Raw genomic sequence first — 27540 nt, forward strand, 5'->3', positions numbered from 1 at the left:
GACAACGGGGAAACAACGGCCCTCATCCTCCTAGACCTCTCAGCCGCCTTTGATACAGTCTGCCACCGCACCCTAATAACCCGCCTCCACAACGCCGGGATCCAAGATAATGCCCTGAACTGGATCACCTCCTTCCTTTCCAACAGAACCCAGAGTCCAGCTTCCTCCCTTCCACTCAGCGGCCACCGAGATCATCTGCAGCGTCTCCCAAGGCTCTTCGCTCAGCCCAACCCTCTTTAATATCTACACGAGCTCCCTCGCTGCCATCGCACGCAAACACAACCTCAACATCATCACATACGCCGACGACACCCAGCTGATACTCTCGCTCACCAAAGACCCAGCCACAGCCAAATCCAACCCCCAGGAAGGAATGAAAAAAGTCGCGGAATGGATGAAACTCGGCCGTCTCAAACTGAACTCAGACAAGACGGAGGTCCTCATCCTCGGACCATCCCCATCCGCCTGGGACGACTCCTGGTGGCCCACAGCACTGGGCACCACGCACGCAACCTGGGATTCATCCTGGACTCCTCCCTCACGATGACCAAGCAAGTCAACGCGATCTCCTCCTCATGCTTCAACACCCTGTGGATGCTTCGAAAGATCTTCCGGTGGATCCCTACCGAGACCAGAAAGACTGTCACCCAGGCCCTCGTCACCAGCCGACTGGACTACGGGAACGCCCTCTACGCACGAACCACAGCCAAACCTCAGAAGAAGCTCCAGCGCATACAAAACGCATCCGCACAACTCTTCTGCGGCATCCCTCGCCACAGCCACATATCTGTCCACCTGAGAGACCTGCACTGGCTTCCAGTCAGCAAAATGATCACCTTCAGGCTCCTCACCCACGCACACAAGGCGCTTCACAACACGGGCCCCGAATACCTCAACAGCCGCCTCACATTCCACACCCCAACCCGCCAGCTCTGCTCTGCCAGCCTCGCCCGCGTACCACGGATTCCCAGAACCACCTCCGGAGGAAAATCAGACGTGGAATTCCCTACCCACCCACCCACTTACGGCTGACCCAGGACCACCTCACCTTCAGGAAACACCTCAAGCCCTGGCTATTCGAGCAGTAGCAGCACCCCCCACCCCCATCCCCTCAGCGCCTTCAGACCCTCATGGGCGAGTAGCGCGCTCTATAAATGTACTGATTGATTGATAGTGCAGACAGGACCCGAGCTAGCATGAGCATCTTGGATTGGCCCTGCTGCAGAAAGGTTTGTGAAGGCTTGCCATCCTTGGAGGAAATGTTGGGTGCTGCCTCTGACTGGGTAGTTGTGTGTCAGAAAAGCCGCACTAAAGAGGTTTTGCGGCTGTTACTGGAGGAATGAGGGACTGAGCTGCCGGAGTCATTGTCTTTGTGAGCCACAGCTCGGCCATGAAAGAGCTGGAAAGCTTGTTGGGCTGGTGGCGGGGTCTGACTATGGCAAACTTGAGGACCCTAAGCGTATCCTTATAAAGGGTGAATTGTTGATGAAATTGTGTGGTGAGACAGACCCGCCCAAGGACCATGCTATGGCCCTACTTTCTTTAAAATGTTCCAAGGCAAAATCCACTTTCCCGACAAAAGAATGACAGCCATCGAATGGCACATCAATTAAGAACGCCTAGATATCTCCCCAAAGGAGCCCATAGACTAAATGAAGGCAAAAACACCATACTCATGCCAATCATCCAACTCAAGCAATTGGTCACATGCAAGTCTGAGCAAATCACAAGCTTTGCTGCACCAAGCCCATCCGGGACAGTCTGAGTTCGGGGTGACCGGAAGTCGTCCAGAACTACTGGCATAATTTGGGCCACTGTGTTCCATAACTCACAAGTAACTAACGAGGACATAGCTGGCCTTGAGAGAAAGCAGAACTAGGCTTCCAAAAGAAAACATGCTTGCCAAAAGTCCCTATCATTTTGGATTCAGGGTCATGCCGAGTAGTAGGAAAGGCTTTCAGATTCACTTAATTGATCGACATCTGAACCACCACACTCGCCAGTGTGGCAGACACTAAGAAAATCAGGGTTGCTTGGTGCTGGTTTATGGTGGTGAACAACTTGCCTCTTGACTAGTAGTACAGAACATGACAGTGTCCAAGTGCATATCCATTAGGGTATTCATGAGGGCTTCATTAAAGGGCAAGAGGTTCAGTAGGTGCCTGGCAAGTCTGGAGAAACTCTGGAATGACATTAGTCTATACCTCTATAGTAGGATGTTGTGAGTCAAGTACCTTTGCCACCCACTGCATAACAAAGAAGGAGGTGCTTTCCTGTGTTGCAGGGCTAGCAGAAGAAACAAGGCCAATGTCTGGAGAAGTATTGAAACCACTGCCATTCTGTATTTCTTCGTAAAATTGTCATCTTATTGTTGGACAAATACATCCACCTCAAACTTTTCATCGTTATCAGAGTGAGAGCCAAAAATATGGGACAAGGCCGGAGTCCTGTTATGTGGTAATGCAGTGTCTCAATCGGGAGGGTTGCAGAGAAGCTGCGCTCAGGTGGGATCAGATTACAGACTTGGCAGAGGTAGAGACCGATTCGGCTCAGAGTTGTAAAGCACAATGGGCTGTGAATCCTTCTCCATCAGTGAAATCAATGCTAAAGGGACCAACTCAGCACGTGCCGGTGGAACTGAGGTCAGCACCCAAGCTAGGGCTGACTGTAGTCCCACCTGCAGGTCCTTGGGGCCAGAAGGTGCAGCAGAGGGAAGTGGTAAAATGCCTAAAATGCGCAGTTTGACCTCCTTAAGGTTCTCAACTTGCTGTAGGTTACCTAAGGACCCAAAAATTCAGGGTGCGTCAGGACCAGGATTGGTATCTGCTCCTTTGGAGATGAGGAGCGAGGTGGCATATTAACACCCTTGCACCTTCTGAGGAAAAGAGTGGGCAGGAAAAGCCTGATTTCTACTTGAAATTCTTTTGTTTCTTTATGACTTACCCAAAGAATCCGACTTTGACGAATAACTACTGCATGATTGGGTCCTTCCTTTTAACTTTAACCAGTCACAGTACGGACTCCTCTAATGTTTGACGCAGTCATCACAGGCCCTGCAGTCGAGTTCCAAACACTGCACCAAGCAGACATCTGCTTGCAAAGGTCCATACACTCTTCAAACACAGTTGTCTCGAGAGGTGACATTTTCCCGTGCACACTGGAAACTGTTCGAAAATTTGGGAGAAATAGTCACAAAAAGATGAAGGAGCAGCTCCGGGACTGTGAATGAAGTCACAAATAGAATGGAACAGACGCCAGCCCGGATGTATATCACTTATATGCAGCTTGGTATTACTGCGAGTGGAATGACTGATGAGCCTCACAATGCCACCTACCAGCGTGCAGGAGAACTTGCTTTAAAGTTTCCAGATCCAGTCTGACATCTGGGGAATATTCACAAGGCAAGGAAACTGCGGCTACAAGTATCCATCAGAGGCTCCCCACGTAAGACAGTCTTGTGCCAAGACAACCTTCTTGGCCATCTTTTTGAGAAACAGCTTCGCTTTTCTCAGCTTTCTTCATGCGCTAATTGACCAACTCCTTTAGGATTGCCGATTTCAAGAAAGCTCCAAGTTGAACATTGTTACCAACAGCTTAAGACACATTTTGCCTCAACCCATGTTTCCTGTAGGGTGCGTGCCTGCACGTTCACGCATTCTACTATTCCCAAGCGTGGAGGGGAACTGCTGGCACTTGCATCAAGAGAAAGACCTCCCTAGCTATTTAGAGCAATATCGCAAAACGAAGCAAGCTTTCTTCTGATGCGCAGGACAAAGAAACCTGCTGCCCAGAGAGAGGAACTCATGCTCTACAACAACTTTCATGGGGGCCACTCTAAGTGGCAGTGTGACGCTGGGAGTAGTGGTTGCTCCCCTGCTGTAGGGAAGTGGATTATAATAATTACTTTCAGGAACATTTGGCTGCTATCGATATTGTAAAATCCCTCGAAGTAATCCATGCCATCAAGGAAGTCTTTTTTTATATTTTATGTTGTACTTCGTCTTGCTTTTCCATGTTTTTTCTAAACATTTGAGCTTTGTATAGTGCTTACTGTGGAGTGACATACTTCTAGGATCCAGGCGAGTACAAGTTGTGTATGAGTATTCACGAATGGCCACAATTCAGTGATCTGAAGCGGATGATGAAGGTGGTGTGAGTTTCTCACAGTACCAATTACTGGGTCTTATAGGTATTCAGATTTCATACCCATGCAAACGTTGGCGTCTCTGCAGAGAGCACAGAGCAATGGTTACGTATGTGCCAACCATTTTATATGAGCGTGTGAAGAAAATACAGAGCTTTAAACCGGTGGATTGCCTCCGGGTATTATACCGGGTACTACCTAAAAACAGACATTGAAACAGGTCTCCATGGGCCCTATACCTGTGTCCTTCACTCTACTGGAAAAACTGATCGATTTCTGGACATATCAAACGTTAAGGTAATCCTTGTCAGCAATTTAGTCCCTGCTTATATTGCACATATTTTAATCAACCTTGAATCCAGTCCCCAAGAGTGTTAGCTAATTCCAAGGTGAAATTAAAAGAAAGGTACTATTTACAGGTGAATGGGTGCGTTCTATGTTTGAGGTGGTGAAATGAAGGATGGAAGGAAGTGCATTCAGGAGACAATGAAAAGAAGGTGCTGAAAAGATAAAAAAAGAGGTGTAGGATATGCACCTGGAAATGTGGAGGGAAAAAAAAGGGTGCACATGTCTAACACAGTGAGCATAACAGGAGTGATTCAAACTCTAAAGACCGCTGCCCTATCCACAGCCCTCAGTAACGTTTAATTCACAATTTAAAAATTGTAAAATGTTAAATATTAGTTTTTTGTAACAAAGTTATTCTTCTTACTTATTTGTCTTAAACAGTGAACAGTCATTGAAAAAGCCAATATCTTGATAAAGACACGCACCACAAACCTATCCAAAAGTGTGCCACCTAGGTACAACCAAAAGAGTAGGTCATGACGAGGCTCGAATCCTATTTTGTGTGTTACTCTGACTACTTTTTCTCCTAGCGTAACCACGGCAGTTGTAGAGTTCTTTAAATGGTTACATTTGGTTAATATGTGAAAAAATAGTTCTATGGCCAGTAGGAATAGAGCTAGTGTCGGACTGGCCTGTCAGCCACTCTGTCACCCAGGCACTGCCAGTTAATCTGACTGAACGGGTCTGTGTGTGCCATTTTTTAAATTCTATGACAGAGCAAAGGACCAAAAGAAGTGACGCACTAGCCCTTTCAAGCGGTCTTAGCTGGCAGTGCCAAAGTCAACAAAGTGCCCGACTGCCCAATGCAACACTGAGCAGATCCCTCAGTGGGACCAATGCATTTTACCATGGGCTAGATATAGGTTTCTTTTTGGATAAAACCTCCGATTGAGTCCAATGCCTTTAACAGAGGAATATGATGTAATTCACTATGTACGCAACGTTAAGATTGTGCTTCTGTGTCTCGTCTAATGTGGTCCGAGTAAAAATACAATTCGGCTCTATCATCAAGAAGGAAAGAAGGGCATCTACATGGCCAGATGTCTCTATTTCAGAATAAAGGCAGTCTGGGAGCAAGGATGGGTGACTTGCATTGACCATCCAAGATTTGTGCACTCAATGTTTCCACATGCTGGATAATCCCCAACCCCACATATATACTATTGCATAAGCTATGGTCCAACATCTGCCTAAATAGAGCCTCAAGGAAATTCATCAAATGACTGATTACTATGGGTTCAGTGGTGTGGTCTTTTAATTTCCAAGAGTGCTCTCCGATTTTGTCTATTCTTTTTCCTCCTGTGGCCACAGCTGCTTCTCTTTGTCCTGAGTGGGTCTTAGTATTGTGTTTGTGCTTTCTTGTACCTTCCGTTCACGAATATCTGGCTCTACCTCCTTTCCCTATTTTTGTTTTTAATTCACCTCTTTTTGCCCCCCCCCCCCCCCCCCCCCCATCAACTCCATTGTTTATTTTTTTTTCAATCATTCATTGTACTCGTCTCTCACTAAAGGCAGAAGATGAGGTCAATCTAGTTTAGAGTCTGTTTACCATACCTCTTTCTACCCACCCGGTGGTCTAAGTGCATGACAACAAAATGTATGGGGACTGATGATATGCGCAGGTGAGTTAGCGTATGGGTGGGGTAAAAGGCAAGGCTAAATAAAACAAAATATTATTTTTCGGTTTTTCATCTTCAGGTAAACGTTTATTTGTTAAAGCACTGCAGATCTGTGTCTGTAACCAGAGAGCCACAGAATTCAATCCTGGTTGGGGAGGTGGAAAACAGTGGCTTGTGCATCTTTAGATTTACGAGGTCCCAGTCTGTGACAGAAAGCTCTGTGAATATGCAAATCATTATTTTAAACTTGCATTACACACAGTATAATATGGGCTGCTTCAAGGCGGCTTGTTTAGCTTTCTGCCTCTCCCTCCGTTTCACAGCACAGGAACCTCCAGGCCTTACATTTCATCTGAAGTATTTCAACTCTCGGAGTTAATCATGTTGAGACGGTTGTCATTCAACAAAAAGTAGGGGTATTGTTTTTCTTTAATTAAAAAAGTAAAGGCATGATGTGCCCCTCAGATCTCGTCCCTTCAACCATTGTAGTCATCTGCCCACCACTAACTTTTCTCTTCAGCTTCTCCCTTGTCAGCTTCCCCCTCACAATCCTCTGCCAATCTCTAGCTCGTCTCACTAGTAGGTCTTCCTTTCCCTTTTCTCTAATGTTCCTCTTGCTTCTCCGTTGTATCCCTTTCAATGATTTCTCCAACGTTCCCTATATTTTTCTCCTGTCCTTGTGTCTCTTGCTCTTTTCCTCAGGCCTAATTCCTGTTACTCCCGCACGAAGACCTCCCCGCACAAGCATGGCTGATGGACCTCTGAGTAGCACCAATGATTTTGAACAGATCCTCCACAATCTGCGCTGATAGGCCTCAGTTTTTTGCTGCATCATCCTTCCTATTGGAGAAGAGGGACACTTTATGTGCAGTTGTGCTATGTACCACCAACACTGTTGGAATATAAGGAAATGTGGTGTTTAGAATTTAAAAAGTAGTATGAGCTTATATTAGAAGTATACTGTTGGGCTTATATTATATGATGTTTCATGGAATGTACATGGAAGAATGTGATGACGGGAGAGAACTCTAATAAGTTGGTGTTGATCACGTGGGCCCTCCAGACCTACAACTTATTGTTCTTATTATGTTTCAATAAACATCAAATTGGTGATAATATTGTTGGCTGTTCATTATCTCCACAAAAATGGCCACGAGGATGGGATTCAACGTATGACATTTCTTGGGAACAACCGTACCACACCAGAATTCTTCTACACATGTTTAAAGGTTCTTATTTTAGTTGGGGCCCAGGGATCATTCGTTCTGGAAAGTGTGTACAGGTTGCCCTGATTTGCAGTTTTTATTTAGCCTTTTGTGTCAGCAGTGTGTGAGCAAGTAACTATTTTAAAGGATTTATCTATTGAATTCTATTGTGTACTAAGAGCATGAATGCATCATTGTTTGAGCATATGAAAAGTCTGTATCAACACTGCGCGTGAAATGGCTGCATGGAGGAATCTTCCAGTGTTCTGCAGTGATTATGATGAAGTGTGTATCCGCGCCCTTTCACTGCAAAGTTTTTATAGTAGTTATAATGCAAACAGTCACTCCACCTAGTCCTTTCTTACTGAAAACTGGTGAGCCATCAGTAAAATGGTGTTTATGGTATTGATGGAGCAGGGTTTTTACATAAATAAAACCTGCTTGGATTAAACCTTCCATGGTGTGAAAATCATTAAAATTTGAGATTAATCGAAAAATTATTAACATATGATTTCGGAAAAAGAAATAAAGGTACGGGAAAAAGACACTGTGCTTAAGTAGGCCAAAAACTATTCCTGTACCATGAGCAAATACAGAAAAATGTGTGTATTGTTGATCAATTTAACTAAGCAATATTACACAGAATAATAGTTTAAAATTATGTTTTTATTATACTAATGAAAGATGGAAATTAAATTATGAAATGGAGCTTTTATTTTGAGCAAATAACTGAAATTGTTTATTTCTTCTAGAGAAAACTGCATGTTTTACAAGAAGGCCTCAACATTGACGTTCAGGTTAATTTTGCTTTAAAAAGTAGAAATGCAGAAAATGAGCTTTATACTTCATAGACAACTATTGTGTTCTTCCTTGTCGATGGCTGCTACGTGTTCAGTGTATCAGTAGTATTTCCTACTACTGTCCAAGGAAAAATGTGGATAACAGCTGAAGAAATGTTCCCATGTTTGTTCGAATAGGTGTGTGTCAAGGAAGGAAAAGATTTGATTTCCTTTGCCGAAGGACGATGACAGCATGAAACTAAACCATGGATGTTTGAAAGGAAAGATAGACGGAAGTGGTGTGACTTTACACCCTATGCTTATGGACGAATAGGAGGAAAGAATTTTGCAGATTTTGTTACAAGAGTAGGCCTGAAATGTTTAACATTAGGGTATAATTATTAGTGATAGATTTGCATGAGAGACTATCTTTTGTGGTTGGTGTTACATCTATCTGAGCGGTTTCTTTGAGATTTCCTGGCTGATGCGGTCTGTGAGCGGACTACTTAACTTTGCGCCTCATACCTTGTGAGGATAGCCCCAGCTTTCCCTTCCAGCCGGAGGGTTAGCATTTAAGCTATTAGCATGCTATGCTATAGTTTTCTAGGTTCATATGACATTCTGTTTTTGCACTGATCTTATTGAATATGCTCTTTTGTCTCTTACACTATCCACTCAACTCATGCTCCTTAATTGAAATGTTATTGTGATTACCTGAATTGTATTCCTGCGTGTGAATTCAGATTTAATGCTGTATCTTTGTTTGACCATTTCATATGCTTTCAAAGAAAATAGATAAAAAGCAAAGTAATAGAGAAACAGAGTCTTGTTATTAATCATCGTAAATGATATATAAATAGTTTTATATAGAAAGGTGTATATATAAATATTCCTATTGTTCTAGGTCCTCATAAGGGGAATATTTCATCTAAATCTTTCGCCAAATCCCTGCCAAACTCTTGCATCCTTCAGAGGATCTGACATATGGGCCAACAGTTAGTTTTATAAATAGATAGAAATATAGAGAAGAAACAAACTGTTTTATACCACATGGTACAAATGTTATACGCTCTGCTTTGGTTACCAAAAACCTTTTTTGCACTGTGCTGCGCTATCAGTATGGATCATTTAACATTTAGATGTGATAAATGGGTTGAAGTTTAAAGCTTGTAGGAAAAGGAGTTTACTATACTATTATTTGGGAACTAAAAGTCAAAATGTTTTTGACTAGTTACCAAAATATACTGGCACCGACAGTGAAGAAATTGATAAATTTAAAACTGCAGTCAAACAATTAAGTGAATATTTTGAAGGAATAGACAATTTATTTACTCAGCTTCAAGGTCCCAATGAATAAATTGAGTTGTATGCAACGGTTTTAAAAATATTGGAAAGTTATTTTGAGTTTGAGGGATTCACATCAAAATTGATTTAGGATTAAATGGTAAGTAGGTGCATTTTGAAAAATAAAATAAACAGCAACATTGTTAACCTATCGTTGGATGAAGCTATAGATATATCCAAGAGTATAATGTTCACAACAGGAAGCAAAACAATTGGAGGCTGAAAATCTGCACATTTCTATGATAAATATCAGTTCCCGGAACAAAGGGCAACATGCTTCTCTTTCACTGAAAATGATAGTAGAGATGGTATAAGTAGCACGGTCAATCACAACAAAGGTATAAAAAACACTAATATAGGGTGTAATCATTTGAAATGGACGTGTTCTCGATGTGGATCAACAACGTAGGTCTTGAACTTTTAACAGTGTCCAGCAATTGCAAAGGAATGCTAAAAGTTTAAATAAGTAGGGCACGTTGGAACAGTATAAAGGGGTGGCAAACACATTGCAGGACTATGGCCGGGGGGAGGGGGGGTGGGAGGGGGGCTGCGGAGGAGAGTGTAGGATTGTGAAGATGTTGTTTTTTTTTTTAGAAGGGTTGGTATTAGCAGTGGAAGCTGTGTGTAGATTAACAATGTACAAAATTAGAAAAGATATGGTGATCCTCTGGTGTCGGTAAGAATTAAGAACTGCACCATATCGCTTCTTATCCATTCAGGTGCAAGGATTATAATTGTATCAATTGACAAATAAGCATAATTATGGTCACACCAAGTGTTATTACCCCAAGATGTGGTGGTTACGGCATTTGATGGCAGTAAGATAAATCTGGTAAGGTACTTTTGGGGAGACATAACATTTGAGAACAAAACCATGCAGGGTAAAGTTTATATAGCACATAAAGACACAAATGTGCTAGGAAGGTGGCATCAGGCAGAGTTTGGCGTTATAATCAAACCTGGTCAGAAATGTGCTGTATCACTCAAATTCTGTTTTGGATCAAATCCAATGGAAACACAAGTTTATAAGTGTATTTCAGAACTAGATTGGTCAAATGAAAGATTGTCTTCACACTATTAAGGTCAAAGAAGGCAGTGGCGGCTCCTCCGTTATGACGGAGGAGCATCGTCCCCCTGCTGAAATCCAGCTAAGGCAAATGTCAAAAACAAAATGATAAAACATTTTTATCATCATTTTATTTGTTGTCCTGCAGGCGACTGCGAGCCGAGGGAGGGGCGTGGCCGCCCACACTGACACTGCAGCACCAGGGAGGGGGTTTGGGGTGGAAGTGGTGGGCACTGCCAAATGCCCATGACTATTTGGGCCCTGGGCCTGGGAAGCTGGCAAACTGTCATGCAAATTTAGCATTTCTCCTATCGAGCGGTGTTGTACAGCTGGGTGGAGAAACCAACACAGGATCCCAGTATATGTCTGAGCGCCGAACTGAGGCACTCCGACCCATCCCAGAGCTGCTCAAATACTGGGAATAGTAGTCGGAGCAACGTCAGTGCAATTTTCTTTATTTATAATTATGTTTTTGTGTTGCCCCTTCCCCAACCGCAACCCTTCGTAATATGAGTGGCCGCTACTGAAAGAAGGAGTAGGTCCAGTAAAGGATAGGCTTACACCGTACAGTACAAGAAGTGAATTGACATTTTAAAAACAACGCAGGAGATGGAATTATTGAAATGAAAAAGTGGACGCCATGTTGTGGTTGTCACCGATTGCTTTAGCAAAAAAGAAAATAGGTGATCTACGTTTATGTGCGATTTGAGATCTCTCAACAATGCTATCTAGTTAGAGGACTATCATTTACCACTTATTGATGATTTGATTACAACTGTTGGTCAGTTCAAGTGGTTTTCGAAGTTAGATCTTAAGGTCGCGTACCTTCAGCTTCTGGATGACCATTCTAGTCATTTAACAGCTTTTTTACACCCGATAGCACATTCCAATTTTCCTGTATGCCATTTTGACTGGCCTCAGCTACGTCAGTGTTTCAAAAAATATATATGTGACGCTCAGAGTACAAGTGCATATTTGGTGTGAACGAAATTGAATATTTGAGAAATTCTTTCAAAGGATGCGGTGAAACCTAAATCCAGCATTGTTGAAGGTATCATTAATGCTCGCCATCCAATGGATAAAGATCAGATACATTTGTTCATTAGATTGTGCAACTTTAGCACAGTTTATTAGAAATATTGCCAGTCTCACAGAAGGTTTATGGGGTATCTTAAAGAAAAGAGCAGATTTTATCTGTACATCAACTTCCTAAGAGAATATTCAGCTAATCAAGTAAAGTATAATAGCAGCTCCAGCACTTCAGGCATATGTTGAGGGTCGTGATACCTATGGGACATTTGATGCAAGTTTGTATTAGGTGATGTGATGTACTGAGCGAATTACGCAGGTCTAAAAGTACCAGTGATCAGTTCAGTAATGAGAGATGTGAGAAAATTAAGTTGCCACAGAAAAAATGATGTGTAAATTCTGCAGTGGGAGGATTTTGTTTGTTTCAAAGATACGCTGTTGCAAAAAGGAAAGTCAAAATTCAGGGAGCCTTCTTACATCATTAAAACAAAAAGTCAGGCGGTGAAAACCAGCAATGATGGTAAAGGTCTTGCCTTGCATAAATTAACAAAATTAATAGTGTATTCAAAATGAGAAAATGATTGGAAGGCCAAGACTAACAGGATTCAGTACAAGAATTAGAATAATACCAATCACATTTTAGGATTCGTATTATTTTGTATTTGCAAATTCAAGTAATGGTTGTGCTATGTACATAGTTATGTGCACATTATTTCTTTTTTTCTCCTCTTCAGTTCTCAACTATTTTATTTGCTGTTAGTGTTGTGAAAGGGGGAGCTATGTGTGGAGTTTATCATTTAGAAAGTAGTATGAGCGTATATTAGAAGTATACTACTGTGCTTATATTATATGATTTTGCATTGAATGCATATAATAGAAGGTGATGAAGGGAGAGAACTCTGAAGTTACTTGATGTTGATCTCCTGGGCCCTTCAGACATACATCTTTTTGTTCCTATTATATTGCAATAAACATCAACTCAGAGTATATCGTTGGTTGTACACCATTTTCTCCACAGGAAACAAACCTGTTCAACTGCAACTCCAATAAGAACACTTCACACACAGCACTGTAGATACACCTAATTTGTGCTTTCCAACAACCATGCTACTGAAATAATGTATGTTGTTCATTTGAAATCTATATCTAAGACACAGGATGCAAAGGCTTTCTTGCTAATAGCCCATAGATTAACCCCTTTCATGCTCATGATGAGCTCACCTCGTCATGCAGCACAGTGCTCGTGTGCTCATGACGAGCTGAGCTCGTCATGACCGCACCCGTTGTAATTGTGGTCCAGCACAGGAGGGGAAACTTGTAAGCAGCAATGTGGTTAAATGTGCCACACCTATGTTTCTCTGATGATGGTCAAATATAGGGATTCATACTTGTGATTCTGAAGTACTGCAGATTGTCACCTGGCTTACGGAGTTTCATTGTTGAATTGCTTCACAGGTCAAAGGGTCTCCGATTTAAATATTCTCAGTTTCTAATACACCAGCATGTCGGTCTTGAACGTTTCTCTGTTAGTTTCCCACAATGACAGAGGGCTACCTCTGACTGGGATCATCCTGCTCTGTTGCTTGCTTACCTGTCTGCCCACCATGCTGAACGTCTGTCAGCCATCATGGTCGGTGATCTATTACACGTAGTTGAATTTGAGTTGCAATACATTTTTGGGTGTTTATTTGCAAACAAATCCTTGACATGGCAAATACTGCTGATTTTGGTAGCTTACTTTCTCAGTGAGTTATCACCTGTCCTCAGCACACATGACTTTGGCAGTACTGCATAGAGACCATTTACTGGCACACACTGTAAATCAAAATTAGAGGGAACATTGGCCTGAACTAATTCATATCACCTACCAGCATCCAAGCTTTTCTGCTACTTGATCAATTTGGTCAGTCTGATGTTATTTGTAGTTCAGTGTTCGTGGATAGTAAGTATTTACTTAATAAGGGTTATTTGAATGTTAGGATAATATTAAGTTTGCAAAACAACAAGACGCACTTTAAGAGGGTGATCACAAAGTTACTTACAGCTTTCACTTCCTTTAGCCGATTGAATTCAGCTGCAGCCACCTAGAAGCAAAAGAAGCATAAGAGCACCATTAGGAGACTGTGCACATCAACAGTGATAGACCGAAGTCACTTAAATAGGCTGCAACACCTCCTGGTAGGCAGAAGACTGCCGACTCAAGGAGTTAGGAGACTCCCCTATACCTAGCACAAAGGTCACAAATCTAGGCACTTATTTTTCCATGGTCTACCACTTTACCACTGCAGTAGCCTCGAACTTTGGCATTCTGCAAATGTGGCACTATGTACTATATCATTGCTATCTTTTGATACTCATAAATTAGTATTAGAACATTGGAATATTGGTAGAGCCAAAGACAATGTAGTGACACATGGCTTACACTGGCTGGGATAAGCCTACTATACAAGTCAGGCCTGCCCTGTTATACTTATAGTCTTTAGGTAACATTTTCATCACATATTCTGTGGCTAGTTTTTTAGTTGCAGCATTTAGAACCAAGTCAAGGCTCAACAAGGGTAAGGCTGTAATATGAATGTGGATATATTTGTCCTGCTATTTATGATTGTTTAATGTGTCGCAAAATCTGAAGATCTGTATGTATTAGTTTAAATTGTATATATTATTGTGTTTTTTTTGGCTTTTATGATTTTAATCAAATCGAATAAAGTGTATTTTGACTGACTGGCCTACTACTCTAACATTCCAATTTAGGTATTTCTGTGTCTCCATTTTTATTTTAGAAAATTCTATTCTGAGTAGGTGAAATTTTCAAATAGCCTGATAGCCCTTCTGGCTATGCCGGTTGTTAAAGACCCTTACCATTGTTATACGTTTGAGCTGCAACTCTGGTTCAGGGCCTAAAACAACCACTATAGCCCTTGGTATCAGGCTAAAATCCAATCTCTAATAACTAGCCACCTGGAAGACGTCAGTGCTTAGTCAATATTCCTATTCATCCCAAGAAATTCCACATTATTCTTAACACGATCGCCCGGCTTGTGTTCAACAACCCTGCCCGTACCCCCAATACACCTCTTCTCAGATACCTACATTGACTACAAATCTTCAAAAATGCCTTTTCAAACTACTTTGTCAATGTCAGAGTACCTTACAGTTCTTGGTCCCACAACATAGCTTCTAAGGTGACTTTCCATTAGCCTTTCCGGTTTCTTACAATCTACCTCTCGGATGCTGGCTTCTGTTCCTGGGATCTCTCTCTAGGACGAGAGGACGTTCTTTATCCTACTTGGCAGTATTCAACTGGAACAACTCCACCTTTACATGATTGATTTCCTCTTGACATTCAGAAAAAAATAATATCTGAAAACCCACTTACATGAATTTGCCCTCTTCTGGACTCCAGGCAAAACCTGCTTTTCACTGTGCTAAGATACCCTAACTTGGGTGAGTTTGTGTACTTCAAATCTCACTAGCATAACATCCCACAGCAACAACATTCGAAATATGTGCTCCGAAACAAGGTACTTAAATTGAATACTTCTACTGTGAAAAATTAATTTCTTGAGACATAATGGGTGGAACCAAGCTGTAGCTCTAATAGACTAGATAAATGCATTTAAGTTAACACACTATTAGAATGCCACTAGACTTTCCTAGTCAAGACTCAGAGGTTAGAAATTAATAGCAGCAGACCGACATAAATAGAAAGTTGAGACCTACCAAAGTGAGACGAATGGTGATCAAATTCTACAGACTGAAGCCCTCAATGCGGAGACTAGAAATTCTAGATGACTAGGACATCAGTCATTACCACCTTCCCCCTCCTTTTTATTTTTTACTCCATTTCCCAAAACAAGAAAAAAGAAATACATCAAGCCCAAAAGTGTGGGGATATATTAATACATTGTGATGGTAATGATTTGGCAGGGTCATAAGTATAAACAATACCAGCAGGTACAGCAAACAAAACATGTTACGCATGGGCGAGGTACAAGTGCACAATATGTCAAGGGGGCTAATTGTAATGATGGAGTGACAAATCATAGGGTTTTAGTGTACAATCAGTGGCTAAGTAGGGGTGTCAGAGTCGAGTGTTAAAAGGTAGTCTCGGAGTAGCTGCCAGATGTCCTTCGGTCGAAGATAGGTGCTTGTAACATCGCATACACTTCGCTTGTGGTGTCAGAGTAGATCATACTGGTTAGCCAAGCCTCAACAGGCGATTATTTGTACCCCATCAGAGTCCTATCTCCCTCTTGGCTAACAATAATGCTATGACAGTGAATCTGTAAATTGACTTTGGGACATCTGCTATGTAACCCAAGAGTCCAATGAGGGGGTCTGGGTGAAGTTCGGTAACCACCATCAAGGAAAGACACTTGAATATTTTACCTTAATTTACTCTAATATGTGGACATGTCCAAGTCAAAAGCGCAAGTCCACGCTTGGCGCGTTGCATTTCAGGCAGTGAGAAGATCTGGTGGGATCTATTCTGACCAGTGAGCTAGGGGTGGTATATGCTCTGTGCACAAATTTAAAGTGGAGCAATTTGTACCAGTACATTTGGGGACACTAACTTAGTCTGTGCACAGCAATACTTCCATTATGTCATTCAGGGTGTTGCACAGATTAGTCCCCCATTTCTCTTGCGTCTTCTCATCTTGTGCAGGTTTCATGGACATACATGCTTTGCATTATTGCGACAGCAGAGACTGTGGTACATAGGCTTTTCTTGCAGTTGGCGGACCAGGCTGTCCATGGCAAGAATAAAAAGCAGCAATGACAGGGGACATCCCTGTCCCATACCCCCGGCAAACCCAAATGGATCAGTGAGTGAGCCATTCAACTATAGCCGTACCACCAGTTGGGAGCATAATCAGAGCAATGAAGCCCAGGTTTCTGTAGTGTCGCTTGGAAAAAGGGCCATTTCAAAGAATCGAAGACCTCCTCCTCATTAAGCAGGGCTATGGCCAACGCCACCTCCGGTGAAACTCTATTAAACACCGCATAAACAGCGCGAAGGTTGTGAGATGTGGATCTATGGGGATAAACTGTCTGGACAGGCAAGATGATCTTATCCATCAACAACGAAATTCAGGTGTCAATCACTTTGGCCAGGATTTTATTATAAAACTTTAATAGGGAGTGGGATCTATATGAGGTGCACATCTAAGGGTCTTTGCCATGTTTCAGCAGTAGTGTGGTAAATGCTCATCTCAGTGAGGGAGGTACAGTGCCTTAGAGGGCTTCAGAATACATATCTAAGAGGTGTGAAACAACGACATGTTTGTATGCTTTATAAAAACACATGTTAGGCCATCAAAACCTGGAGCCTTTGAGCTAACTTCTGCATCAATGGCCTGCACAATTTCCTCCACGGAGATAGGCTCGCTCAAACACTGTTGCTGCATATCTGATCCACACCATTGCAACATACGCCACATAAGCTGCTCGAACGTTCTCTCCCCTCAAGTCTGGTGGAGTATAACGGTTCAGAACAGTGTAGGAGTGTGCGGGAGATGCAAGTGCTCTCAATGACTCATTCCCCCACCCTGCAATTTGGACGGAGGAGGTGTGCCAACATACGCGTTGGGCGCTCACCCTTCCTCTACTGACAGGCCCGAGCATATTTTTGCAAAAAGGCAGTCTATATGCCAGGGAGCGAAATTCATCCAGAAAGATAGAGTCATGGTGTTATTGGACCCCACCCTGCTGTTATGCACCTATATTGTCAATGTATGAGTTTGGTCTCCATCTTTGTAATGCTATTTCAAATGTTTCGGGGGACCCCCTGCATGTTTTGAAATACCTATACCTCGAATATATGCCTTCAAGGCATCCCACTGGACAGCCTGGCAGGTTACTGAACTGGTATTCGTTAAAAAATATTCCAGTATGGAGTCATGGAGTTTAGTGCGGAACACCGTATCCAGGAGAGCAGTGCTAGGGAGCACCATCTCTTTTCCAGTCCTCCACCACCATATGGGATTCTCAGAACCATCCTCACAGGAGAGCGGTCCGATAACGTACGTGGTAAGTGCTGTGTATCGTATAGTTTCTTACCCGTCGGTATAGTTTTGCAGTTTGAAGAATTTTCTGGATTCACTATGCTGTGCATTATTCCGCCATCTAGTGGTTGGGTCCGGAATTGTAGTATTTGTTCTCTTTTTTTCCGTGTCCTGGTGGGCGTCGACATACCGCCATTTGCTGTCCTTCTGCAACGTCGACGTGCTTCCTCCAGAAGCTCCCACCTTTTGTCACCATCTTCGGATGATTTTTTCTTTTCATTCATTGTTCATTCTGGTTTCCTTTATTTCTGCCTCCTGTCTCATCTTTGTCGGAGGTGGGTGGGTTCGCTAGTGAATCCAGAAAGTTCTTCAAGCTGCTAAACTACACCAACAGGTAAGAAACTATACGTTTTGCAGCGTGAATATTTTCTGAATTCACTATGCTGTGCATAGACTTTGTAGCAGTTTGCTAGTCTTGTGGTGGCAGGGTGGAAGATGAGCATTGGTTTGTGACTATATGTTGTAAGACCCTTTGTCCTACTTGTGTTTCCTTATTCATCTGAATATCCACGCACTAGTGCTTTGTGAACGTGTGCAATGAAGACCATGTTGCTGCTTGGCAAAGGTCTTGAATAGGTGGGTTTGCTAGGAAAGCCACTGTTGCTCCCTTCTTCCTTGTCGAGTGAGCGTGCAGTGCTCCTTGTAAGCCTTCACCTGACTGTGGCACAACTGTATGGCTTGTGCAATCCATCTTGCAATGGTGTTCTTTGTGACTGGTCATCCAAGAAAACGGTTTGCAAATGATACAAAGAACGGTTTTGTTTTTCTGCAGTCCTTGGTTCTTTCTATGTAGTACAGGACTGCCCATCTGGCGTCCAGTGAGTGCAATGCTCTTTCCGCTTGTGTCATTGGATTTTGGAAAAAACTCGGTATTTGTATTGTTTGGTTTACATGGAACTTTCATACCGCCTTTGGCATAAAATGTGGATCAGTTCTCTTGACGATTCTGTCATGATTTATTTGGAAGTAGGGCTCGTGTAGTGTTAGAGCTTGTAATTCACTTACTCTACGTAGTGATGTAATTGGCACTAAAAACACTGTCTTTAGCCTTGTGGCGTGGTTCGAATAGTGCCTTCATCATTTGTGCTAGTACCACATTGAGATTGCATTCGGGTGGTGGCACCCTCTTTGGAGGTGCTATCCTCTTTGCTCCTTCTGGGAATCTTCTGACCACATGGGACGTGAAGAAACTCTTCCCTGTTTATCCCCTTGTGTACGCTACGATTGCTGCCAAGTGTACCCTTATAGTAAAGGTGTACTTGTATACAGACCACCCCCTCCATGTTCCAGTTTTTCTACATCTCTTTTAGAGATGTTAGGCCCTCATATACGGGCCAATGAGGATTTCCTCCTCCTTGGAGATTTTAATATTCATACTGACCAACCTGACTCCATAGGTGCCAAAAGTCTGTCCACAGACATGACTACCATCGGTCTGACACAGAAAAATCAGGATCCCACTCATGAAGGTGGACACTGCATTGACCTGATCTATACCAACTTTGACAACATATTGTGTCATAAACCCACCCAAGTCAACTGGTCAGATCATTTTCTATTACAATTCACTATTTTTAAAGCTAATGAAGGTCCCCATAAGAAACCCCTACCCTCCACTACACGCAGACAGTGGCACAAACTTACACTGGAGACGTTACAAAAGGTGTGGGAAAAACCCGAGATTAGAGACACTGAAGAAGTAGAACATAAGCTAACTATGTTTCAGCAATCTCTTACTGCTGCCATTGATAAAATCGCCCCCCTGAAAACATTTAGACAGCTTCCTGTAGCTAAACAGGAAAAATGGTACACCGAGACCCTCAGGAAAGAGAAGCAAGAATGCAGGAGGATAGAGAAAAGATGGAGGAAATCACATTCTGAGGAAAACAAAAAGGCACATCGTGCAGCGCAAAACAACTACTATAAACATATTAAAGCTGCCCGTAAAAATAATATTGCTCAACAGCTCATAGAAGCCGGTAATTCCCCTCAAGAACTGTACAGGATTCTTGAAACTTTCGCAAAACCCATGGCTTGTACAAGTCCAGATGACTTCTCACAAAGTCTATGTGAAGAAGTCTCATCATACTTCGAAAACAAAATAGAAGCCATCTATGAAAAAAATTTGGCATCCCAACCAAACAGTGATACCTTGAATGTTTCCTCCCCCAATAAAAATATTAACCTCACATTAACCACATTCCCCCCTGTCAACACCGAAGAGCTTTACACAATAATGACCCAAGTAAAATCTGGATCACCGAATGACTTTATTCCTGTTAAAACCCTTACCTCCCTTCGTACCCTGTTAGCCCCCCACATTCAGGATGTAATCAATCAGTCTCTTAAGGAGGGAAAAGTACCAGCCGAGTCGAAAAATGCAGTGGTGAACCCCATCCGCAAGAATGCGGCGCTCCCGTGGACAGAGCTCCCCAACCTCCGTCCCATCTCCCTTCTGCCGTATTACAGCAAGATGGCCGAGAAGCATGTCAATGCACACCTGTCCAGTTACATCGAGACAGCGGGCGGCCTAGACCACTCGCAATCTGGTTTTAGGCCCAACCATAGCACCGAATCAGCCCTCCTTTCAGTGACAGATAACATCAGAATGTCACTTGATAGGGGGAGCTCAGTGATTCTGGTGCTATTGGATTTGTCCGCTGCCTTCGACACGGTGTCGCACAAAATTCTCCTCGACCGTCTGAAGGCAGTAGGAGTAAAAGGGACCGCCCTTGCGTGGCTTGAAAGCTTTCTTGAAGGCAGACAACAAGGGGTCAAACTAGGCTCCCATAAATCTGTCTGCAGGAAGCTTACCAAGGGTGTGCCACAGGGCTCATGTTTGAGCCCCACGTTATTCAACGTATATGTGGCCCCTTTGACAGAGATTATAAGATCTTACGGGTTCTCCCCAATCTCTTACGCTGACGACACTCAGCTGTTGTTTCCCTTCCAGACCATTACACCTGCAGTCATGAAATCCTTTCAAAACGGCATGAGAGCGGTGGCGGGTTGGATGGCCCAGAATTTTCTCCAATGCAATGTGTCCAAAACGGAGGTCATGTTGTTTGGAGGGGCCACCCTGCTCTGGTCGCCGGATTGGTGGCCACTTGAGCTAGGACCTGTCCCAGCGCCCAAACTGACTATCAAAAACCTGGGGGTGCGCCTAGACCAAGCTCTGATTATGAAAGATCATGTCAGTCAGGTCACGGGAACGTGTTTCCGTACAATTGGTCTTCTACGGCGTATCTTCCCTTTCCTACCTAACATCTATAGGAAAACTCTGGTACAGGCACTAGTCCTTGGACGAGTGGACTATTGTAATAGTCTTCTCACTTCCGCCAATAATGAACAACTACGCAGACTGCAGGTGGTGCAGAATACCGCAGCAAGACTCATCCTGAATGCCCTTCCTCGCACCCCTTCCCGTCCTCTTCTTTCCCACCTTCATTGGCTCCCAGTGCAACAGCGAATAAACTTCAAACTCTGCTGCATTATGCATAAGTGCATATATGGGTCTGGTCCCAAATATTTAAAAGAGATTTTTCTTCCCTATTCTCCTGGACGTGCTCTGCGTTCCAGCAACACCATGCTGCTGCATGTTCCTAAAGTTACCAGAGCGAGACAGGGGGGGCCGAGCACCCTCCCTTAAAGGCCCCTTGTTGTGGAACTCTCTTCCACCTCAGCTGAGACAAATCTCTAACCTCTTTTCCTTTAGGAAGAAACTAAAAACTCACCTGTTCACACATGAATAATTTGGCCTCTCTCTTTGTCATCCCCTCATTACAGTCTGCCCAACTCATACAGAAGCTACGCGCGGAGATACCCCTTCGGGGCTGATTCAGGCGCGCTATAAGACTATAAATAAATAGATGCGTAGCTTCGATTATTTTGTAGTAAATATGTTAAATATTTTAGAAGTTGATTCCCTTGTGATCTTTGAAAGCTTTCCTTTACGACACCAATGGGAGAATCATTTCCATTTTGCTGTGTAGCACTTCCTTGTTGTAGGTCTTCTCGTCTCTCCGAGTAATGCCATAGTGCTCTCCGCTAGTTTGAGGTGAGAAAATTCGAAGTCCTCATGAGCCATGCGGGCAGGCTTAGGCGCTCTCGTTCTGGGCGTAGACTTTCCGTTTTGCATTATTAAGAGGTCCTTTCTGTAGGGGAACTTGAGCATCGCTCCTTGCGTCATTTCCATTATCTGTGAGAACCAGGTTTGTCCTGCCCACTATGGTGCTATGAGGATCAGTGTCATGTGGCTGATCTTGCACTCGAGTACCCTGTATAGCAGTATCGGGGGAAAAGCGTAAGCAAATGTCCCTGGCCAGTCTATCCATAACGCATTCCCTAGGGATTGCGCGCACGTTTGTCCGGATGTCAAGTGTTTGCATTTTGGGGGTGTTGCAAATTGGTCAATTTGCGGAGTCCCCCATTTTTTGAATATCTTTAGGATTTTTGATGGATTCATTTCCTAATCGTGGGATGCGGATGCTTGCCTGCTCATCTTGTCTGCTTCTACATTTTCCTTTCCTGGAAGATGTACTGCTAGCAAGTCTTAGTTCCTTGGAATAGCCCATCGACCCGAGCCCAGTTCTTGGGCTCGGGTTGATATTGTTAATGTTTGAGTTCCCCCTTGTTTGTTGATGTAAAACATTGTAGTTGTATTGTCTGCTTGAATCAACACCCTCTTCCCGTAAAGCTCCTTCTGAAATGCTTTTAAGGCTAGGAACAAGATGTGTTTTATCGCATCCTGTTGCGCCCATAATCTCCTTACTTCGAGGTTGTTAATGTGCGCTCCCCACCCTAGTTGGGAAGCATCTGTTGTAATGGTCACTGTTGGAGTTGGTTGTGTGAAAAGACTCCCCTGTGATAAGTTCTTCCTGTTCCACCATGCCATCTCTTGATGAACTGTCTGTGTATCACCCTCTAGATCCTCCCAACTCCCTGTTGCTGGGAACATTGTTGTTGAATCAATTCCTGGAATGGTCTTATGTGTAGGCGAATGTTTGGGACTAGATGAATGCATGAAGCCATCTCTCTAGCAGTCTGCTCACAGTCAGAACTTGCCCCTTGCGGTTTAGATGCGTCTCCTTCAGTATGGTTATTGTTCTCTTTTTGCTTGGAAACATCTTTCATAGTTGTGTGTTGATCTCTGCCCCTAAGAATATCTTTACTTGCTCAGTTGATGATTTTTCCCAATGTATTGAGAAACCGAGCTAGACCAATGTCTCTAGGACTTTCTGCATGTGTTGCTTGCAAAGATTGTATGTTTTTGCTCTTACTAACCAGTCATCTAGGTATAGATAAACTTGTATCGCCTGCCTTCTTAGGTGGCAGCTACTGCTGCTAGGTATTTTGTTAAGACTCTTGGTGCTGACTTCAGTCCGAATGCTAGCACTGTCAATTGGTAGTGTGGTTTGTTGATCACAAATGTGAGAAGGCTCTTGTGACTGTTGTTCATGGGGATGTGCAAGTGTGCGTCCTTTAGGGCTTTAGTTGCCATGTAGTCCCCTGCCTGTATCTGAGGTATCACCTCTTGTAAGGATGTCATCTTGAATTTCTGAATCTTTATGAACTTGTTTAGGAACCTTAAGTCCAGTATAGGTCTCAATGTTCCATCCACCTTTTGTATGAGGAAGTACGTAGAGTACACACCCTTGTTCCTCTCCTTGTAAGGTACCTTCTCTATGGCCCTTTTGTTTAGAAGCCCCTTGTGCTTCTTCAAGCAAATGAGACAGCTCTCTTGCTGAATAAGGAAAATACTACTTACCAGTATGCATCTGTTCTTGGCATGTAGAGCTGCAGATTCTCACACTGTGCATTAGATTGCCACCTGATGTTGGGCTCGGATGATTGCATGTTGGAAGAAGTCTTTGTAGTCACGAGATAGGAGACTCCTCCCTTGGACGATAGTGCGCATGGGCACAGACCCCATCCTTAGATTGTTTTTCGACCATGATGGGAAATGATGGAGTTAGTAGAAATAGAAAAAGGAATGTTCATGTGTGTGTATTTAACACCATGCGCGCTAGCGGAATTCCGCTCGCACGCTGGGTTTTGCGGAAACGCACTTTACGTGACGAGCTGGGCTCGTCATCAGCGTGCGAGGAGGCTACGCCATGACGAGCCCAGCTCGTCATCAGCGTCGAAGGGGTTAATAAAGATAGAACTGGAACAGATACAGGCCCCGGGGAGGCGGGTGGCTGTGTGAGAATCTGCAGCTCTACATGCCAAAAACAGATGCATACTGGTAAGTAGCATTTTCCGTTTGAGGCATATGAGCGGTAGTCTTGTAACGCACTACAGGTAACAGGAAGGTGCGGGATTTCCCGAGCAGGTCCGGGATTACTAGTGGTGCGATACATAACAGGATATGACGTAGAATTAAGTAGGCGGTGATCTAATACACCTGAGAGAGATTTAGGCGACCAATGGTAAAAGGAGACAGGATTTTTAAACCGGCAGTAACGTTGAAAGAAAACAACGGTTTTCTGAAAAAAGGGGGACGCTGGCGCCGAGGCGAAGAGATACCAAGTTTTAAGGTAAGGTCCCCATAACCCCGACGAGGCATGGCGTGATAGGGGGATACTGGACTTCAAAAGCATTTTTTGCTTTGTTTATCCGCCGGCTTGTAAATCAAGTATCGGCATTGCCCCAAAAGGGACTTAAGAGTTTAAAAGAATTTTTTTTTCTCGTTTTTCAGATTAAAATTCGGTATTGCCTTAAAGGGTGAGAACATCCATATAGAGTGGGTTTATCCGGCGCCATAATTTTACACCCCCGGATTGGGTTTAAGGTGAGGCATACAAGCCTACAGTTTATATGGTAAAGAAGGGATAGGTTGCTTTTTCTAAAACATAGAAAGCACACCGACAATACTGCCTGTGTTCTTATTAGATGCAGATTCAGAAGGGAGGCAATTTGAAAGCCCAGTGCAAAGGAGGGATAATTTGGAAATCGAAGGAAGTTCAATCCTACTGCTAATATGAAACAACAAGATTTAGTGCAGTTAACTACATTCAAGCAGGTATGAGAAGGCTGATGGCAGTGATAATAGTTTGAGAGTACTCCACAGCAGTTCAAGTAAATGTACCTAATTATGTTCCCATCTAGATCATGATTGAATTTGAATCTTGATGAGGTTTTAATGAAATACCGGGGACAAAAACGCCACTTCTACTGAAAGAAAGACGGGTTATTGAATACAAGGTAATGACTTTTTTATGTGAATACAAAGAGAAAAGAGTACAACCATATGACAATAGACAAGAGATAATAAGAGCATTAATGGATTTCAATTAATTCTTAGGAAGTGGGGATGGATAGGAGTCCCAAGCAGTATAAGAAACTGATGATAACAGCAAAAAAGATGATATAAGGTAATCCCACAGATCTCTCTTAAGAATAGTAGATAAAAGGTAGGACTTTATAATCACAAAGATGCCTGAAATAAGGGGCTATATCTCTAGCAATCGCCAACATGTTTCCCTCCATTACCAACAAGATTTCCAGGAGGTGGTTGGGTTAAGGAAAATAGCCCATTTATTAAAACTGCAGAAATACATTGGTACAAAATCATGGCATGAACAGAATTGTGTTCCAACTATGTGAAAGTTGTACTATGAACATACATATAGTTTATATTGCAATCTGCTCATATAAGTGTTGTCAGACAAGGAAATGTACCGAGCTGTTTGGGATTGTAAATAATATGAGGTTATACCAAATGTATGTGGAGAGAATTGTGTTTCTTATCTATATTTGAGAAAGCAATAGATACATGGTGAAACTGGAAGTCTGCTCTATGTATTCTAAAAAATCTCTTTTTTTTTATCTGATTATGTCCGTTAACAGGCAACAAACGAGTGGCAACCAACCGGTGCCAACTACTAAAGAGAGACATTCATTAAAGTCTTGACAAAGATGGTTTATATTTTCTAATCCCATCGAAACGAGTCAACGCTCTAGTTCACACAATTAAGGGAGGCAACCGATCCTGTAGTCATGAATATTTAACCATTTCAAGGAAAGGTCAAGAAGTATTTTACCCTAATGTGTGGTTCTCAAGACAAAAAATAGTGTCTGTTTTTAATGTCCCTCTCCCTTTTCCCCGGTTTTTCTCTCTCCCTGTGTGAGGTGCATGTATTTTACAATTTTGGTATTCTCTGCCTACCCTGAAAAACTGTATTTTGGACCAACAAAAGTTTGTACAGATATATGAACTTCTAGGTGCATATGCGGAACTGAAGCATTGGATTTTAGATGATGTATTTTGAAGATTGATTTGTGTAATGCTGATGACTGTTTTTAATCAAAAAAATAAAAGCTTTATTTTTAATTTGTTTCTCTGTAATCTACGGTTTGAACATTAGATGATTGTTCTAATACATGGGCTATATCATTTGTGAGTAGCAAAAGTTAGTCGGGTTCACCAAGGGATCTGTTTTTTTGTACTGTGGAAACAATCAGTCAGCAGGCACTGAAACATAGGGTCCTTGGAGGAGTGTTTGTACTTCTTCTCACCCCTTGGTGTTACACCCTTGCATGTAGCAGGTTCTATAAAAACTTTCTTTCCCTGGTCCAGCACACTTGGTAGCAAGGGAATAAATTGACTCCTTTTCTTTGTGGGCAGCAAGGTATCTAGGAGAAAACAGGATTGTGGTTTTTCCTCCTCTAATTGCTCTCCATAAGTGTCTGCAGCCTTCTTTATCATCTGATTGTACATCCCAATGTCATCGGGTGGTGAGGGCCTCGAAGGGTATGAGTCTACCCCTTCTTCTGGTGAGTCTGCGTCAAGGTCTTGTCACTGCAGGCCTTGTCTCTCCGAGGTCGCCGAACCATGATAGGTTTGGTCCTACTCTTCTCCCTCGGCTCTTCGAAGTAGTACTCTTCTTCTTTCTCCTCTTCCTCAGCTGGTTCTTGTGTTGTAGGTATCTAGTTCTTTGACGTTTTTTACGAGTTGCGTCGAAGTTTTCGGTGGAAATTTAAAATTGTCATTTTTTCGTCGAAATTCCTCTTGAGTTGCAAGATACTTGCCATTTCAGCCTCGAGCCTCTTTATCTTTTCTAGCTCCAACACCTGTGCTTTGGCGTCGAGATCTTCGAGCCTTCTCTTGGCACTTGTCGACATTGAAGCTTGTTTCAGCCACTTCTTTTTCGACGTCGAGAAGTCTCTGGTGACTGTTCTTTGACAACTTTGTTTTATTGAGTGTTTTCGCTGTCTGTTAGTCCTTGTCAAAGGAACCAATGGACTGTTTGTCATTGGACGCACTTGCAGTCGTCGAATGTTGCGAAGCAGAGGCTGTTTGAGGACTTAGAGTCACTCTTTCATGGGTTGGTTGACTGTCTAGGGGGTCGCTGTTTCCCTTACCTCCTTCTGAGTTTTCATTTCAACGTAGACTACTTGGACGTGCAACGCCCTCCAAACCTTCGGGCCCTTCAGCGACGTGGTCCTCTTCCTCTCTGGAGAGGCCCAGGCCTCGAACCAACGGTGGTGGTCCTTGACCCTACATGTAATAATACGCTCTTCTCTGTCTCTCCCTTAAAGTCTTCGGGGTGAACGCCAAGCACGTGTTGCAATCGTCGCTGGTGGAGCGGCAGACAAAGGTTACAGACCTTAGCGTACTTGGGGTTGCAATTGTCGCATAACTTGAATGGTGTCTTGTTCATTGCAGCGCCCAAGGAGCCCCCTGTATGCATATTCTCCATAGGACGTCGAAATTTGTGTTTATCCTCCTCTCTGTGTCCTGGTTCACCGGCTCAAAGGCCGGTGTGTCGATAAAGTCGTTTTCCTGCATTTCCTGATATTTTTCGTGGCTTTTTCTCTCCAAAGTTCTGGAGCTGCTTCTCTCTCGATCCTGACCCAACGGCGGAAAAAAAGAATCTGAAGATGGCGACCAAAGGTGGGAGCTTCCGGAGGAAGCACGTCAACGTCTCAGAAGG

The 27540-nt window shown here is 43.1% G+C and overlaps 1 protein-coding gene across 1 annotated transcript in view; it reads right to left on the reverse strand.

The window, feature by feature from the left end:
• The window catches only part of OCLN (occludin), a 183502-nt gene that overhangs the window by 15268 nt on the left and 140694 nt on the right, over positions 1 to 27540 (reverse strand). Inside the window, exon 8 of the mRNA XM_086960820.1 lies at positions 13577 to 13618. Coding sequence (XP_086816946.1) covers positions 13577 to 13618 — 42 coding nt within the window. The remainder of the gene's footprint in view (positions 1 to 13576; positions 13619 to 27540) is intronic.

This window comes from Lissotriton vulgaris, chromosome 3_1 (assembly GCF_964263255.1).
Source record: "Lissotriton vulgaris chromosome 3_1, aLisVul1.2, whole genome shotgun sequence".
Taxonomy (NCBI): Eukaryota; Metazoa; Chordata; class Amphibia; order Caudata; family Salamandridae; genus Lissotriton; species Lissotriton vulgaris.